We start from the raw sequence: 17,952 nt of genomic DNA, 5'->3' as shown, positions 1-17,952 counted from the left end.
TTCTTGTGTAAGGAGCCTGTGAGGAAAGGGGTTTTCTTGATTTTTGTATCTGTATTCAGTGTAAATAAACTGAGCCAGGTACCTGTTGATGTCTACATGAATTCAGTTAGAATTCCTAATTTGCAGTGTGTTTGATCTCTTTCTGACCTTAACCTCCTCCTCTCCCTTAACCTTGGCTCCCCGGTTGCCTATCTATATTGTATTTTAATCTCAAACTTGACTGTGGTGTTTTTGTTGTTGTGTTTAGGCCTGAATTAGTGGTTAAGAAGCTGCGTTACTATGCAAGGTTTATAGTGGTTTGTCTCTTGCTCAACAAAATGGATGTTGTAAAGGACCTTGTAAAGGTATGTTAAAATGATGATAAAGATGATGGGTGGGAGGCTGCTGTTCATTAAAGGCTTTTCTCCTAATTAAGGAATCTATAATATAGTCTATTTCATCTGAAATATCACTCATTACATCTATGATGTTTGCTGCTGCTACAACATAGCTTTTTTTTTTTTTTAATTTATTTTGGTTGTGCTGTTGGATGCCACAGAAGGAAGGAATAACGTGGATTGATCTATGGAAAGATGTCAGTATGATGTGAACATTTGGCTAGAGAAAAAAATTACAAATTGATGTAGTTACTGGGAATAAACTGTAAGATGCACGTTAGCTATCTGAAAGTGTGGGAATCATCCGGCAGCTCTGAGTACATCTTCATTCCTGTATGACACCGTATTGCTGTGAAAGCCAGCGTCTCCTAGTTTGATATCGGGCTTATTGTTTCTTCTTTCCAAACTGCTGTCACTCTGTCCCATGTCTAGGACGCATCCTGAATATATTTTGCACCTTCCAGAGACCCATCAAAATAAAACCTTGCTAAGGGATATAAATATTACTATGAAATTGGAGAGGCTGAATCTGCATATGCCTCTGCTGTGGGAGTAAAGTACTGACTGCATATAAACCAAAGTCTTTAGGTACAATGAATAAAGTACTGACCAAGGTTGATCATTGCCTTTTTGGCATATCTGGCATCCAACACAGTGAATATCCTCTGTGAGTCTGACATTTAATAACGACACCTAATGTTCCAATGATTTGCCAGTATTGTTTGAACACCAAGTAAAACATTCTAACAGTTACAACTGAGTTTGGGAGGTACCCTTTAACTACACCAAAGGAACAGTATGCTTCTCCTGACAGCATATGTTTCCCAAACCTCTCCGACAACCTTATGCAAGCAACTTCTGGCATTGACAGTTTTGTGTAGGTTGCATTACTGTCTTTTTGTCTAAGCTTACTTGAACTAGCAGTAGCAGCTAAAAAAGCCAAACCATTCACTTTCTCAATGCGTTTAAAGTTGCTTGTAAGCTTAAATTTGAGTCCTGTGTGTCCGTAGATTCAGGTAATAACCAGTGATGTAGCTGTATGCGAGTGTGATAGTCACTAAACTTAACTCCAGATATGCTTTGCATTGGGACCTGATGAAAAGACACTTTTCGTTGCCAAAGCTCAATGCAACATTGGCATTCTGTCTCTTGAAAGAGCACGCTTTGGCTAGCATGTTAGTCACAAGCGTGCTACATATGTTCTTAAGTAAAATGATTTTTTTTTCCTTAAAGGCCAGCACAGCTAACCAAATTGTGAAGTTACTGAAGTTCTCAGTTTAAGAAGTAACTGTGTCTTTGAACTTTTTACGTCAGGAGCTGTCAGATGAAATTGAAGACTACACTCATCGGTTTAATACTGAAGATCAGGTGGAGTGGAACCTGGTTCTGCAGGAAGTGGCAGCTTTTATTGAGGTGAGAATAGCGGTCTCTCTTAGTTGTCAGTTGTTGAAGTTTTTTTTAGCAGGCGTTTTGACCGTGTTTTAAAGTGTACTTTGTTGGAGTACTGGCCTTTTACACAGGCAACACATAAGCCGTTGGGAAATATAATGTAATCATGGCAGTTAACTGATAGTGTCTCTTAGCAAAGTTGTAATGTGACCAACTTCTGAAGTTTGTTAAAATAAATGTATTTATTCTATCAAACAAGACAGTGTTCTACTTTCCTCTTTTTGTACAAGACATCACTGTGTAGCATGATTATGTATTTAAGTATTGCCAGAATAGATGGCAGCATTATCATTGATTGACTCAGCTCCCTTTCTAGTTCCTTCTAGGAAGGGAAGAAGTAGTAAAATAGTGCACGATTTTTCTGTGTTCTAGGAATGTGTAGTTTGTTCTGCATCAATTTGTAAGGTTGTTGATGGCATTTGGTTCCTCAGGTATAGAAAAGCTATAGGATAGGAAGCAGAGTTTGTGTTGTTTGAGGGAATACATTTTTTCTATCTGCTGTACCCTCAAGTACTTGTACCACGTATTTGCTTTAAGTCTCTAAAAGCGGTTTCTTTTCCAAGTGCTGAGGCATTGCTGTGTGGCTTGCATGCAAACATCTGCATGGCAAATTAATTTTAAAAATCTGCCTCAGTTATGAAAGGTTTGTTGTAAGTGGCAAGACCTTCAGTCTTCTCTCTAACTGTAAATCTGTACATTCCATTGAATTCCTTATTTATTCTGGTTGTTTTTTTAGGCAGACCCTGTAATGGTTTTAAATGATGACAACACCATTGTAATCACCTCCAACAGGCTTTCTGAAACTGGAGCTCCATTGCTAGAACAGGGAATGATAGTGGGACAGCTTGCTCTTGCAGACGCACTGATTATTGGGAACTGCAATAACCAGGTAACAGAGATTGTGAGGCCTTGGGCTTGTGTCTTTGGAGTTCAAAGTCCCTCCTCCTGTGACATCCCTTTGGATCATACAATAGAAACTAGAGATTGCAATAAAGCGATCACTGACGTATTTTGGAAGTGATGCTTGCAGTGGCAGCAAACTTAAGCTGTCTCTTATTTCTGAGAAACTCTTAAGTTGTTTTTTTTCAGATATTACACCTGTGGTACTCACCTCATATTGCTTATTTTTCATCATGTCAATAAGTAGATACAAATGATTTTTCATATAACAGATCAGTGTTAGTAATGTTCAAGCACAACTGGCCTGTAAGCTGTCTAGAAAAACCTTGACTTGGGCTTTCATATGATATACCCCAGCTTGTTGCAACTTCAGTTGTGACAGGAAGGGATTTTCAAAAGATATTCAAGGTCTTGTGTTTTACATGATGATGATAATGAAGTTGTGCAAACATCATGACTTTTCTCTGAGCTCTTTTTTCAGGTAAGCAAGTTTTATCCAAATTACAGTCTGTGTATCTTCCAGATTTTGTCTAGATTCACAGTACATAATGGGTTCCAGCACTTGATTTGCAAACACCTCAGGAAAGTCTAACTTGTGAAGTAGAGCCTGCATGACAGTGAACTGGCCTAGAGGACCTTTAATAAACAGACTTTGTCCTCTCTGAGCTCTTCTAAGACGTTAATGGGTCTTTAGAGATTCAGAGATGATACTGACAGAAAACAGTCTGTCTGGGATGCTGTTGAATCTGTTATCTGGATAATTGCAAAGAGACTTTAATTTGTGTCTGGCAGAGTAAACCATTTAACTTTTTTGCAGGTCAAGTTCAGTGAATTAACAATTGATATGTTTCGAATGCTACAAGCACTTGAAAGGGAACCAATGAATTTAGCTTCACAGATGAACAAACCTGGAATGCAAGTGAGTTCCATTTCAGTGACAAATCTGACAACAAATCTTAATAGATTAAAAAAAAAAAAAAGTTGTAATATTTCTGTACTGTCCCTGTGCACAGCAGGTTATGAAGGGTAGCTCAAAGCCTTGGAATTTAACCCAAGTAATCAATTCTTGTTGTTTTTTTCTTGGAGAAACCTCTAATAGTGTGTAAAGTATCAAAAGTGAATATTTGGGTATCATTTCACAAAAGGTTTACACTGGTATAGTTTGAGTACTGCTGAAGGGGTGTAATGGCTGTCCTTGTCCGTGTACACTCACCCATTATTTTGTTTTCTCTCTAGCAGACATGCAGCCACACAAGTTCATCAGCTTGCTAATTCCTAGGAAGTTTAAATGTTCCCTCCAGAGAAAGCACAAAAAAACCTTTATCTGTAGGCAGAATTAAATAGCTGTATTTTAATTTATTCAGGTGACATGGGGAGTGTGGTTTTTATTTTCATTCTTTTAATGGGCTATGCTTTAGAGAATAAGAAAGATCTAGATAAAATGAAGGATAATATAAAGTTCTGGTGCAAGTACTGTGCATCGTACTTTACAGTGTAGTAGGAAATGCTGCACAGACGGACCATTTGTATGAAAAATACATTGAAGGTGAGCATTCTAATATAAATTTAGAGGCTTACGAAGCTGCTTTGTAAATATAAAGTTTTTGTTTTGTTTTGTTTTGTTTTTCAACAGGAGTCAACAGAGAAACCAGCCAGGCGGGAAAACCCCCATAAATATCTGCTTTATAAACCAACGTTCAGCCAGCTGTATACGTTTTTAGCAGCATCATTTAAGGTTTGTGAAAGTGGTCATTTCTGGCTGCCTGCATGCTCAGCCCTTTGCAGAAAATAAAAGTATCTCCTTCCTCATGTGGCCAGTCCATAGACAGGTGGAATATAGATTTTTTTTTACAGGTCTGTACGGGAACCTGGATGTGTTGTGCTTGTTATCCAGATGAGAAGCTAAAAGGGTCAGGGGGAAGAGGCAGATATTGCAGACCCTGCAGACCCCATGGAACTTTTGATTTCCGTTCTGTATTTGAAAATCTTTTTTTTTTTAAATATAAAATTGCTGTTTGAACCACTAATGTCAGCTTGAATGTCAATATGGAAAAAAAAAGTGTTGATCTATCTCCAGTTTACATTTTTGTCTATGTACTCACCTGTTTGAAGGGGTCATGTAGTGGGGCGAGTTATCTACACCTAAGAATAATAGAATGAAGGGAAGCTAGAAGCAGAAGTAGCGCAATCTTAAATTATGACATTTTTACTATGATGTTGGTGATGTATTATAATAAATTTATACATTTTCTCCCTTGCTACTGTTCTCTCTATTTGAATTTCAGGAGCTGCCTGCAAACAGTGTACTGCTGATTTACTTGTCTGCCACGGGCGTGTTCCCATCAGGTCGTTCGGATAGTGAAGGTACAATAAAGGAATGCTCCCTGTCATGAACAGGGCTTGAATTCTCTATGTGTTCCAGGACAAGTGGCCAAGAAAGATGTCACAAAGCTCCTTTTAAAAGACAAGTCAATTTTATTCTCCTGTCTACTTAGTCAGATAGTCTTTTCTTTGCACAAACAGTAGTTAATTCCATGTATTTTAGTTAGTGTTCATTAACCTGAGGCCTTTTCAGGGGACATAGATAGTTTTTGATGCATCTGAAGTATTAAAAGCTTCACCAATTTTAAAGACTATATGTCTCTGTTGATGCATCCGTACAAAGTTAATAAAATAGCTAAATGGCACTTTGTGATTCTTTCAAATCTCCAGTACCATGAGAACATCTGGTCAGGAAATGGCTGGTAAAAGGGCTGAAGCATCTGCAGGGATTGTTCTATTTGTGTGTTTGTTAATGTGACAATTCAAGCCCTTCTCATGATTTTTTGACAATTCCCCTCACCTCATCCTCCTATTCTTTGCAATCTAGCAGAATATTTGGATGCAGCTGCAGTCTAAAAGTTGAAAACTGGTTGGCTGAAGCAAACACAGTCAAAAGATCTGTTTATATAATTTAAGGGAAAAAAATGTTTTTAACATCCTAAATATTGTACACGCCTCATCTGTTTGAGACTTGCATTCCTTTATAAGATGCATGCCTTGTCCATTCTCATGCATGATTTTTGAGCTCTCAAAATGTTAAAGGAAAAAAAAAATCCCTGTCAACTTCTGATTGTGGCAGTGATTTTTTTTTTACATGCTTTTAACATTTTATTTTTTGCTATGACTTGGTGGTGGCTTCTAACTGAACTGTGTTCTTTACAGTATTACGTTCACTTCACTGCATGTATTATTTCAGCTTAGTACTTTACCATAGAGCTGTCAAGGCTCCGTTTTCTGTAAATCTGAATGGTTAGACTTTAGTTTTTATTAAATGAATCTCATTACAACTGCATTCTTTTAATAAGGTAGTGTAATCTGCAAAGACAAAAAAGTTCTACCTTATTAAAAGGGAGAGCAGCTGCAAGCTGCACTGCTGATTGCCTGTAAGCAGTTTGTCAGATCACATTAAACATTTGTAACAATACTAAATTAATGTATGTTCTGCTCCTAATTTTCTATTCCCAAAGCTTCCCTTAAAATGGAAGGGTGTCTTGCATATCCAAGCCTGAAAAACAATGCATTTGGTGGCCAAATACTAGTCTTTCAACTCTGTAAATATATAACAGAATTAGGAAAACCTAATACTGTCTTTTACTAATGTTAATGATGCTTCATAACTGTATCAATTAAAGAAATACTTCTTGGTATTTCTAGTGCTTTTTTTTTTTGTAGGGTTTGGTATTTTTATTACTTTCATCTTTGCACTAAACCAAACAGATAGGCAGGTGCTCAGTTGTATAAGATTAGCAGAATCTTTCTTTAGGTTGCCTTAGGAGCACGTGTCCAGGGTGTGTGCATTTAAAAACTGTGAATTGTGTATTTGAAATCTTAAAAATAAATCTTCGCTGCAGATTTGAAACCCAGTTAAAATGTTTTGTCCTTTCTAGAAGTATTAAAAGCATATTAATTCTTTGAGCTTTTTCTTTTCCCCTTTGCAGACTTCTTACTGCAGATATTATATCCATTCTGAGAGGCAAAAGGGTTTTTGATTGATTTAGCATTAGTTTTTGGTCAGATTCTGCTCCTAGAATATACTAGCTTACATAGTAATTTAACAGAGGTGTTGATTTTCCTGTATGAAACATGTAATGGGTTTTAAACTTTTTGCTATGTAGTATAATGAGAGACAGTATTTGGACCTGTTGTGCTATATTTGTGGATAAATAGTAAATTAGAAATTACGAAGTTCTGTTGTTTTCTTCTATTTGATAGATGCTGAAACTACTAAAAATGCTTACAACTGAGCTAGTAAAGTCTCCAGGTTCCTCCACCGTGTCCCTAGAGCTATAGTAGTTCAGATTCACATAGTTCTCTGGGATTTTTGGTTGCTTCTTTCCTTTCATGTATTCATTAAATCCATAACAGAGCTGACTTAACCTCTGCTAATTTTAACTTTTTTTTTTTTTTTTTTTTTTTTTTTCCGTGTGTAGGTCCATATGATTTTGGTGGTGTTCTGACAAATAGTAACCGGGACGTTATAAATGGAGATGCTATCCACAAGCGAAACCAATCTTACAAGGAGATGCACTGGTAAGTCTCATGAATGTGACAACTGAGAAGAATTTGTCTTTAGTAGAGAAAAATACATCAAAGCCTCTTGAATTCAAACTTGTCATTGTAGAACATCATAAATATAGATTGGCTTGAATTTCAAGAATTATAAATGAATATGGAATTCTGAATGATGATTTAAGCACTGAAAAGTATTACTGTGACTTAAGGTAAGTTCTTTATTATTGGAAAATGGATGATAAGTTCGGAAGAAGATAAACATCTCTTCTTGGGAAGGAGCTAATAACAAGTCTGGTAGCCCACATTACAGAGCATACCAAATTAATTCTGCAGTTACTTTCTCAGGATGCACCTGAAGATCAGGGCAAGAGGAATCTGCTTTGTTTTTATCTGGACATGGGCAGCTGCGTATCTGAGAAACTTCTGCACTGTCACAGCTTTGTAGCGATTCTAGTGCTCTGCGAAGCATCTCTTTCTCTTTTCAGTCTTCACCCTGGAGATCTCTACCCTTTCACAAGGAAGCCTCTCTTTATCATTGTGGATTCGTCAAATAGCGTCGCCTATAAGGTAAGGCTCTTGAAGGCAGCTACTGACATGATAGGATACAGTGTCAACCCCTAGTTAGCTTACACTTTTAACGGGCTATTTTTTTTAAACACTTTGTATTCAGTCTTTCTTTTCTTTTGAGGTTGTGCATGCTAGTCAGGATCTGATCCTATGAATAGGAACAAGAAGGAGAACCACATGAACAGCCGCTCATTGGAAAGTAATAAATCCTCCTGGAGGGAAAAAAGGTTCAAGATTTCCAAGATCTCTGGTGGGAGGTTTATTTTTGTTATATACCAAAGACAAATCTTGGTGCGTGTGCATGGGGGAGGGAGCTAACTAATCTGCTTTTTCTTTTTCCAGTCGTCCAGCACTCAGTTGCTTTTAACCAACAGAAACGAGTCAAAGCATTGAGCCTGATCTTTTAAAACACGGGGTGTCTGTGTCTGAAAAGTGTCTCAACCAAGGAAATAACAAGACTCAAATTAGCATCCAGTGTTACTGTAGAGTGGTATATGCTTGGACAATCAGTCTCCTTCTAGGGGGCTGTCGACTTAAAGTAGAATTACTCCATGCCAAATCACCTTTGGGAATCTGCAATTCGGGTAATAAAGAAGCAGGCATTTTCAATCTCAGTTGCCAGTTGCATCTGGATAGCATTAAGACAATTATTTAATTCCTGAATGGGATATTAAGAATATGCTGTGTCTGGGGATAGTGCCACTTCCTTATGTCTTCCTTTTTCGTAGCTCCATTATTTGCAGTGAGAAAAGTGAATGTTCACAGCTGCATTTCTGAAGAGGAATAGGGACGTCTAGTGGCCAGATGAACTTGTTCTTTGTTCAGTATCCATAGTCTGTGTCATTTGTTTTAAAGGCATGTGTTGGCTAACAAGTTACTAAATTTGTGATCAGTATAATTCAGAATCATCCAGTATTGAATCATAGAATTTTTACCCAATGGTTTTAAAAATGATGTGGCCCTCTCTGTAGGTTTTTCTGCTTGTTGTATTGTAATGCATTTCAAAGGGCTTTTTAACCACTATTGCATTTAACTTTGCTGCACTAGATATCAACACAAATCTGCTTTTTGTTAAGTTCCCTTCTCTATTTTAGGGTGGTTTCCTTGTCTTTCTGAGAAGACGAGGATTTGGTAGGGGTTTATTTTCCTTTGCTCTTTCTTGACACTGATTCTGGTATAACAACAGGGGAATTTGGGTTTGTTTCAGGGGGAAAAGAGCAGTTTGGTTCCCCCCTTTCTCTCTAGTAGATTTGCTGAAAGTGGTCAAGTGGATCAGCTCTGGAAGAGACAGTAAGGGATTTCTGGAGATCCTTTGTTCCAATACAGCTCTAGACATAGCAGGCTTCTGTGGATAGCTTAGAGCAAAGGATCTTTTTGAGGTCATGGATTCTCACATACAGATTTGTACCTGTTTTGAGTATAACTGCCAAGATTTTTCACTTTAGAATTCACTTTTTGTACTAAATGTTAAGTTGATAACTGAATTATCTTTAGATTGCATTTTTTTTGGGGGGGGCACACAGTATGTAAAAACTTGAGTCTCCAATTTTTTTACCTTGTTCTGCAGTGAACTGACCATCAGTGGTATAAAATACTCCCAGTGCTCTGCCTGTTAAGCACACAGAACAGCTGGTGTAAAAGAGGTTCTGTAGTTTCTGCCTTTATTAAGGAGCACAGAAATGTGAATAGTGTGGGTATAATTGTGAGGAATCTAAGAACAGAATGAAAAAAAAAAAAAAAAGCAGGGTCCTCTATTAATATATATACATATATTTAGCATTTAAGAACCTGCACTCACCTTCACAGTCGACTGCCATTGCACCTAGGCAGATGAGTATGTGGGAATGGGTATAGGGTTTTTGGTTTGTTTCCAACTGAAGGTCAGTGACAGAGTTCTCAATATCAGTACTTCCTAGCCCTTATCTGTTGTTGTTCTGCAAATGTTTACATGCTTGGTTTCAGGTAGCCAGAATATACTGATAGTGTTGTCCTGCAAATACCCTCCGGGTGCGTTACGAGATGCTTTGTAGACTCAAGCACTGGCACAAACAAAGAGGTTCTGTGCAATTGTGTGAGAAGTTGAAGTCAGTGTACTGACTTTCTTTCCACATGGCTGCTCTGATCTTTCCTGATAGGACAGCAGCTATCCTGACATTTAAATGTCACTGCTAGCAACACCGGCAGTAACAGCAACTGCTCACACATCTTTTTCTACACCCATTTCTGATCTTCTGCGTGCATTCTCATTCTCACTGTCTTTCTCGAAGGTTTAAATGGTGATGACTGGAAGTCAGTCTTGCCAGGAAGTGATTTGCCAGTTTGCCAAATCAGCGGCACTTACTTGAATAGCTTCCTTCCCTATATATTTAGCTGAAAGTGGAAGAGAACTGCACATCAAGCATATCTATGTAAAGCTTTGAATATTTTTTACATCTCCATTTAAATATAGATGGCTGTGCTTTCGAAGGTTACCCCTGTGTATGTGGATGAAATAATATTTTAAATTCAGTATGTTCTTGTAGCTGTGGTTGTCTAAGATTATGATCTAATCCAAAGGCTTAAAGAGTACTGCTCCAGCCACTAAGAATGCGAAGTCTTTGTTGGTGATGTGATATAATACTCAGTAAAACTTACTTGTGAAATGATCTTTTTGGTGATGACAGGTAGCTCTTTTTTGGAAAGAGATGTTTATGAGATGTGAAATGTATTTTTAAAAGCAGCAGTGCTTCTTTTGGAAGACTTGAATACTGAAGTAAAAAAAAGAGTCAATTTTGAACCCCAAAAACACCTTTTTTGAGTTGTCCATGCACTGAGGGGTAGGTTATTCCTTACCCAGAACTGCTGTTAACCTCTACCCTGCAGGGCTGTTTTTTTCCTGTTTATGTTGTGGTCATACTCTCTAAATCATGGCTCCTTTTCCTTTGTTGCATGTGTGCACACAACTCTTCTCTGTTGAAGTTAGGGGCTAGGGTGGTGGAGAGTGAATCCTGGTGTTTGCTTGGGCTGTGTCCGGGCAAGACCTGAAACAGGTACCTGGAAGCTTGAGAGTCTTATTCTCCTGGATCTACAGTTTAGGCGTAGCGACTGCATGTAAGCAATCATCTTCCAGAGAGCTGTGAGTTAGGGTAAACTAGGTAGTTTCTCCTCTTTGTAGGCTGCAGTTGTTTTGTTGACTTAACCTCTTATGGGACATTTAGAGTCCAAAATGTTCTCCGATGTTGTCAATGAATAATACCCTTTCTGAGATATGAATGACCCTTGGTTTTGCTGTAGGGAGCATTTAATAGCATTGTTATGTTTACTGAGGGAGTGTATGGGAAATCTACTTTGGTCTCTACTTGGTGATACAAGATTGAATTCAACATGTGGATCTGTTCATGAATCCTAAGCATGTGTGTTGCTTGAGAGTGTGTGACCTGCCAGTGCCTATTCAGTTCAAACTGGCAATGTGGAGTGACTCCTGGAGTTTTAAACTCCTTCAGTTTTAAGAAAGCTGTTGTTGACAAGAGGTATGAGAGGTAATGCAGGCAGGTTGTTTAAATGAAAAATGTTTTTTGTTTTTTGTTTTTTTTTCCTTAGTAATCATTACTACCAATGAACATACCTCTTAGATACATAGTAGGACTATTACCAGGTAACTGTTGGTGAAACTAGACATGCTTCTTTTGAGGTTTCTGGAGAAATTTCTGTGCCACGGGACACTGGTGCAATATTTAAGATGCTGGTCCCAGAAATGGTTATTTTACAATACGACTTCAGTATAGCAGATGTTAAGGTCATGACCTACTTCTTTTAAAGCAAATGTATTTTAAAACTTTTCTCCATTGATCTCTTCTGTTTCATCAGAAAGAAAAGTGTAAAGAATTCACTTTGATTGGATAGTTCAGTGGGTATTGAGGAGAGACAGTAGATCTGTTTTGACCTGAAAACCAATGGCTTTCATTTTTATTGCAGAACATGGTTGGGTTTTTGTTTAGTTTCTCAAGTAATGTGTTACTACTGAAAGCCATATTTCTATGAAATCGGTGTCTGCTATCGATAGCAGTGAAATGAGAGAATTAAATATCCTTAAATGTGTAATGGGTTACATTCCTTCTGTCTGTGTTCTAGGAGTAAGTCCATTTGTCAGCCTTACTGTCAATGCTTAACTGTGTGACAGGCGTTAGCGCATCCTCTGTCATGAATAGTCTTTGTACCCTTAACCTGTTAAATATTCAAAAGCAAGCAGAGTGACAATCAATACTTCAAAATTCTTATCTGTTACAGAATTTCACAAACTTATTTGGACAACCATTGGTGTGCTTGCTTTCTCCAACAGCATATCCAAAAGCATTACAAGGTATGTGTAGTACATTGCATTTCCTAACAAGCTACAGTTGTGTCATTTGTCCATCTCAAACATATGTAGTGTAGGTTCTTCAGGAAAAGATATCCTTTTATCATTGTTTATCCCCTAAATCAGATTAACATTCTTTATGTCAATTCTATCATACTACTTTAAGTTTATGGCAAGTAGCGTACTGTAACAACAGACAGCTTCAAGTGCTAAAAGGCAAAGTTGCTCCTACACGAAGACTCGGAATACTGCCTGCTCATTGTTGGGATTCTAATTATTGTATTACTGCTTATTTATCATTGTTATTATTAGTACTTGGGGTAGTTTTATTAGTACCAGAAAGTCAGCAGAGCCAGTTAAGGTATCAGCTTTTAAATACCAGATGTAGAGCAAAATCTCAGATCTGGTTCTGATTTTGGACGGTAAGTTTAGGAAAGCTTGGATTGGTATGGCCTGAGAAGTAGGAACGGGCAGCAGAACATTATGCTTTTCTGTCTTTGTGATTACTATAAAATATAAATAATTCCTAACTTCCTTATTGGAATTTGTCATGTTAAGGTTACTCTTTGTCACAAAGACAGGTATGAAGATCTACCTCAAGCCACAGAGAGAAGTGTTAAGCAAGTATCGTGATCAGATGTACAAGAAACAGAAGCTTCTCATTTGTTTTAGAACTAGTTCTGTTACTTAGCTGAAACCTGAGTATAAAGTAAATATTGTAATAATTAATCCCGTTTAAACAGAAACTCTGAAAAACAGAGCTTAATTCTTTATTGAATACCAGATGCTTTTGTGGTGTTCACTGACCAGTCAGGAACGTCTTGCTGCAGCCCTGCAGGTGGGGCACACTGCACTACAGCGCCATGCAGAGACCTCTTAGCTGAACCTAACTGAGCCCCCGTGCCAGTGTGGCATTTTATCATGCAGGACTGTGTGCCTGTGTCCTGAAGAAGGAAGAATTGCACCAAAGCGAGTTAGTAAGCCTTGCTGAGGAAAAGCAAGGAAAAGCAAAGCTGAAGCTCCATGTTGAACTGCATGGAATAAATGGACTTTAAGATATTGTGATGCCCAACAAAAGAGTGACTGTGTAGACTTTTGGGAGGTAGTATAGGTTCAACTGTCTGGTTCTGTGAGTGGAATAAGAATGTCCATGTTTAACTAGCAATTCCTCTTAGGGTTTATAATCAGTACCTTCTATCGGTTGTTTCAGTTACAACTTGTATGTTCAAGTTGTGTGCACAAAATGATGACACAGGCTTCCTACAGTACATGGGAGAATCTCATCTTTCTTGGTGTTAATGCACATCTCCAGTGAGCCTTTATTGCTAGTCATGTGCATCACCTTGAGAACAGATCTTCCACAAAAGGAGAATATATGTAGCTAACACAACCGAGTAGTTCTGCTGTTAGAGCATTTAGTGGGTGAGTGACTCCATTCTGTGGCAGGGACCTCTTTTCTGTTTCATGTGCCAAATGTATCTCTTTGTCTATTGATTTGTAGATCAGTCTCAGCGGGGTAGCCTCTTCACACTCTTTCTGAACAATCCTTTAATGGCATTCCTATTTGTCTCTGGATTATCAAGCATGCGCAGAGGTTTGTGGGAGAAGTGTCAAGACTACCTTAGAAAAATCAATCGAGATATTGCCCAGCTGCTGACCCACTCCCGCTCCATAGGTACGTGCCTACAGATGTACAACTAAGACTTAGTGTGCTGCTTCAGGAGATGTTGGTTGTTCTTGCCCAGCCTTACCAAGGGACAGAACAGTGAATAAAGTGAATGCACAGGTATTTGTGGTGGTTTCCTCCACGTCTTTTCTTGTTTTTAAAGCCTTTCTAAATTGAGTTTTCTTTGTTGCCTTCCTTTGCAGATCAGTCCTTTCTTCAGTTCTTTGGGGATGAATTTCTTCGTTTGCTTCTAACAAGATTTATTTTCTGCTCGGCTACTATGAGGATGCACAAAATTTTCCGGGTACGCAGGGACTTCTGTCCTTTTGTGAGAGCAACAATTGAGTGCATATAGAATTGCAGGTTGGAAGGGTCTTATTGCTAAGCATATCATTGTGAGTTCAGAAAGACGGCTGATTCCCACGTGCTAATGACTTCAGCTTGTATTGAATTTGTGCCTCTTTACCTCTCCAAAGGCGTGAAGCCTCTGACTTGCTTCAGTCTTATTTTTCTACATAAGTAGCAGACACTTATGAGATTCACTTATGTCACTCTAAGCAGCCTTGTGTGGTAGAACAATTCCTCTTAATTCAAGATTATTATTTCAATGCAACTAAAAAGCTGTAAAACAAGAGTGTAAGAGGAAGAGGGGAGCAGTGGAACTTTATTGCTGGGAATGTATTTTAGCACAAATAGTTTGAAAGGTGTTTGAAGTTAGAGTAAACTAAACATGAAGATGGTGTTTTCCCTCCCTGTTGGTTAGTGCTTTGCCAACAGTGAAGTCCTACTTCTGGATCTACACCATTTTCTATTTCTAATTGTTGGCATATAAACTGCCTGCTCTGTTTTAAACATCAGAGGAAAAAAAAAAAACAAAAACAAAACAAACCAACACAAAAGTCAAAACACAGGAAGGTGCGGTATTCCTCTCATCTAACTGCAGGCACCTGGTAGCTTTCCAAACCTATGTTAATCTACCTTGGCTTCCTTGGTATCAGGGAAAAGTAGGTTATCTGTGAGCGGGGATGGATTTGCCCCCCGTGTCTTAGATATTTGTTTTAGGATGAGATGAATCTCCCAGTGGAGATGCTTTTTTCAAGAAATTTCAAGAAATGAACTCCAGCCTATTACGTAAGTATATGTCAAGCCTTTTTCAATTATTATTCTATTTGCAAAGTTTCTTTGAAAATATGAATAACCATCTTTAGATGAATGGGCATTTGTATTGCCGCTACAACCATCCCTGAGTAAATAGGAAAAGAAAACTGAAAGTGGCTTTATTTCTGCTAGAATCATTTCTCTCTGTAGCATGCTAAACAGACTAGGGTATCTCTTACGTGAAACTGGCCTTTTGCAATCTTCTTCTGAAAGGCTATGAAAATAAATGAATGTCTGATTCTTTGTTTTCACTGTCATCTAGCAGGAAACACGAAATTATCCAGAATCTTATCCTCAGCTGCCAAGAGATGAGACGGTGGAGAACCCTCACCTCCAAAAGCACATTTTGGAGCTGGCTTCCATACTGGATGTTAGAAATGTTTTCATGGAAAACACTCTCGACGACTATTAAAAAAAACTGTCGTACTGCAAAGGGGTTTCCCTGGCCACAGATTTTGAATGGTGCAGTTTTCTAATGTGAAAATCATAAAAGGAAGTACTTGATTTTATTTTTAAACTTAGGACCATTATTTTAAAAAGTAACAATAAACAGCTGTTAGGTTAGCTGTTCCATTCTGTATGGGGTCAATTTTATATGCAGAAGTTTTCATGTCTTGTAAATGTTAAACTAAAGAATCACTAGAGGTTTATTTGTGGTCTTGTGGATATCAACCACATTTCCAACAGCTAATCCTAAGCATATACGTATTATTGGTTACCTTTAGCCCACATTTGTGGAAATTCTTTATTTTTATACAAATTTTAAAAAATTGGAAAAAATCAATAGAAAAAAAAAAAACAAACACAACACAATATTTTATCCCCAAAGAGTCTGGATCTGAAATGGCAAAGGTGGAACAACACAGTGCAAACCAACAATAGCAATAATACAGAGTCCTTCATAACAAATATATTTTTTCAGTCTTAGGCGAGTAAGTAGACAAAACTGTGGAAGATTAGGTAGTATTTGGATGCAGTAGGTTTGAAATTAAGTTGTAAAGAAATTAATGCTCCCTTTAAATTTGACACTGCAATTTATATATAAATTTGTACTGCTGACCAATTTCCACTCTGCCTGGCTGGGTAGGTGGTCAGCAGGTTAATAAATTAGAAACTAAGAAAGCTATCCCCCTTCTCTCAGTGTAATAAGGATCATCTTGCCATTTGTATTGCTGCCATGATTTTCTAGGAGAGGGCATTCTTCATTTTGAGATACTAGACAGAGATCTTTAAATTTTCAGCAGGTGTGGTCCCCTATTTTCTCTGTGTGTATGAAATGCGAGGCTCCCACCGTGTCACTAGTCCCTGGTTGGAGTTGAAAGAATGCCCCATAAAGCACTGAATACAAACAGTCCCTTCCTGTCACTCATTTATCAGACCAGTCTGTGCTGGATCCCAGTGCCCAAGGAGAGATGCTGGTGCTCCTCTTGCAGGTTAAAGAAAGCGGGTGCTGCCATAAAGCCCTGTTAGTGTTTTGAGTGCCCAGCATTGCATCTCGGTCCTTTCTTTGAACCAGTAAAACTGGGGGGCTGTGGTTATGTTTGGCAGAACTATGGGCTCCCTCAGACGTGGTGTGTGAAGGAGTACAGTGGCCTTTGCAAAGGCACTTGCTGGAGAAGGCTGCTCTGACTGCTGGGAAAGGTTACTGCCTGCCTCATTTGGACTGTACCGCCTTCTTTGCAAAGCTAGAGCACCTCCTGCAACTCCTGACAGTGAAAGCATGATCAGAGGGAAGGAAATGAAAATATTTTAATTAAATAAGCCAATGTTTGCTGTTCCATATACTAGAAAGGCAGTGAAAGAACAAGTCTGATCGGTTCTTTTAATGTTGAACCCCAGCCAGGCCTCCATTTTTGTTGGGGAAAAAAAAAAAAGGTGACTACCATAGTTACTACAGTAGACCTGTTTGTAGTGCTGTCATACAAAGTGTGATCTACTCAGCTGGAATAGTGCAGGGCAGCACATCAGCACTGATACGCCCTCATTCAGCTGAAGAGAGCACAGTATGGAATAGCAGGAATTGCTGGAGTGTAGGTGGGAAGTTTGTATGAGGGTTCTCTGTATCTGGGCTGTAGCTGATGCAACCCATTCTTTGCTTTCCCAAGTGTTAAAAAAGAAAAAATGTGTTTGTTCTAAGCAGTCTTGAAGCTATTATGTTGCCCCCACCATCACTTGGTGCTGCTCTTCTTGGACTATGGCAGGACTTTGTTACATGGAATGTGGAGTTTATTTTAAAGAGTGTGTGTCTGTGTGTGTGCATGTGTATTCTAGGCGTTTGTGTGTATATGTACAATACGCATACATCTACTGGCTGGTGTAAATTGTAAATATGTATATATGTATAGGTACTTGTATATGTATTAAAAAGTATGAAACAGTACAATGTCTATATACAAAATTTATATATACACACATACGCCATTCTGGGTGCATTCCACAAAGTATACCGGATCATTTGTGGTTGTAGTAAAGGTAATTGCTCTTCTGCCATTGTAATTCTCTGTTTTCATGGACTTGCACTTGGTCCTTGAAGTAATTCAGATCTGATTTCAGGTACAGGAGGCCTCAGTTAGCCAGGGGGGAATGAGTACTCCTGTACGTATGACAGTGATTAGATTCATAGATTCTTAACTGTGAAGCTGATGATCTGCCTTTTCTCCTGGTAGGAGGTCCCCAGATATTAAAATGTGGGATTGTATGGGGAAGCTGAAAATAGTGAAAGCCTTTAATGCAGCAGCAAGGGATAGATACGCATTATCTGTTACCCCGTCTGCTGTTCCTCCTCCAGCAGTGTTCAGCTTGCACGGGAGAGGGGAATTCAGGTTTCCCCAGCTCACTCCCTTCCAGTCAAATGCTTTTGTTTTGCTTTAGCTCTTGCTTTTATGAAGCTGTTCTCATTTTGGCTCCGTGTATCTGGACAATAGTATGCTAATTCTAAGCATGGG

General features: G+C 38.5%; 1 protein-coding gene across 6 annotated transcripts in view; it reads left to right on the top strand.

Moving 5' to 3' along the window:
* Window positions 1-15,858, top strand: part of SCAI (suppressor of cancer cell invasion) — a 37,356-nt gene extending 21,498 nt beyond the window's left edge. For all 6 annotated transcript variants that reach the window (XM_084493686.1, XM_084493685.1, XM_084493688.1 and 3 more), the window contains 12 exons: window positions 248-344; window positions 1,692-1,790; window positions 2,563-2,715; window positions 3,544-3,645; window positions 4,360-4,461; window positions 5,012-5,090; window positions 7,199-7,298; window positions 7,766-7,847; window positions 12,114-12,186; window positions 13,685-13,858; window positions 14,053-14,153; window positions 15,270-15,858. In XM_084493686.1, the coding sequence (XP_084349812.1) occupies window positions 248-344; window positions 1,692-1,790; window positions 2,563-2,715; window positions 3,544-3,645; window positions 4,360-4,461; window positions 5,012-5,090; window positions 7,199-7,298; window positions 7,766-7,847; window positions 12,114-12,186; window positions 13,685-13,858; window positions 14,053-14,153; window positions 15,270-15,419 (1,312 nt within the window). In that variant the 3' untranslated portion in view covers window positions 15,420-15,858. The remainder of the gene's footprint in view (window positions 1-247; window positions 345-1,691; window positions 1,791-2,562; window positions 2,716-3,543; window positions 3,646-4,359; window positions 4,462-5,011; window positions 5,091-7,198; window positions 7,299-7,765; window positions 7,848-12,113; window positions 12,187-13,684; window positions 13,859-14,052; window positions 14,154-15,269) is intronic.
* The last annotated feature ends 2,094 nt before the right edge of the window (window positions 15,859-17,952 follow it).

The sequence above is a fragment of the Aythya ferina genome, assembly GCF_964211825.1.
Source record: "Aythya ferina genome assembly, chromosome: 20".
Taxonomy (NCBI): Eukaryota; Metazoa; Chordata; class Aves; order Anseriformes; family Anatidae; genus Aythya; species Aythya ferina.
Note: the sequence above shows the minus strand (reverse complement) of the source record. Positions and strands in the feature narration are given on the sequence as shown.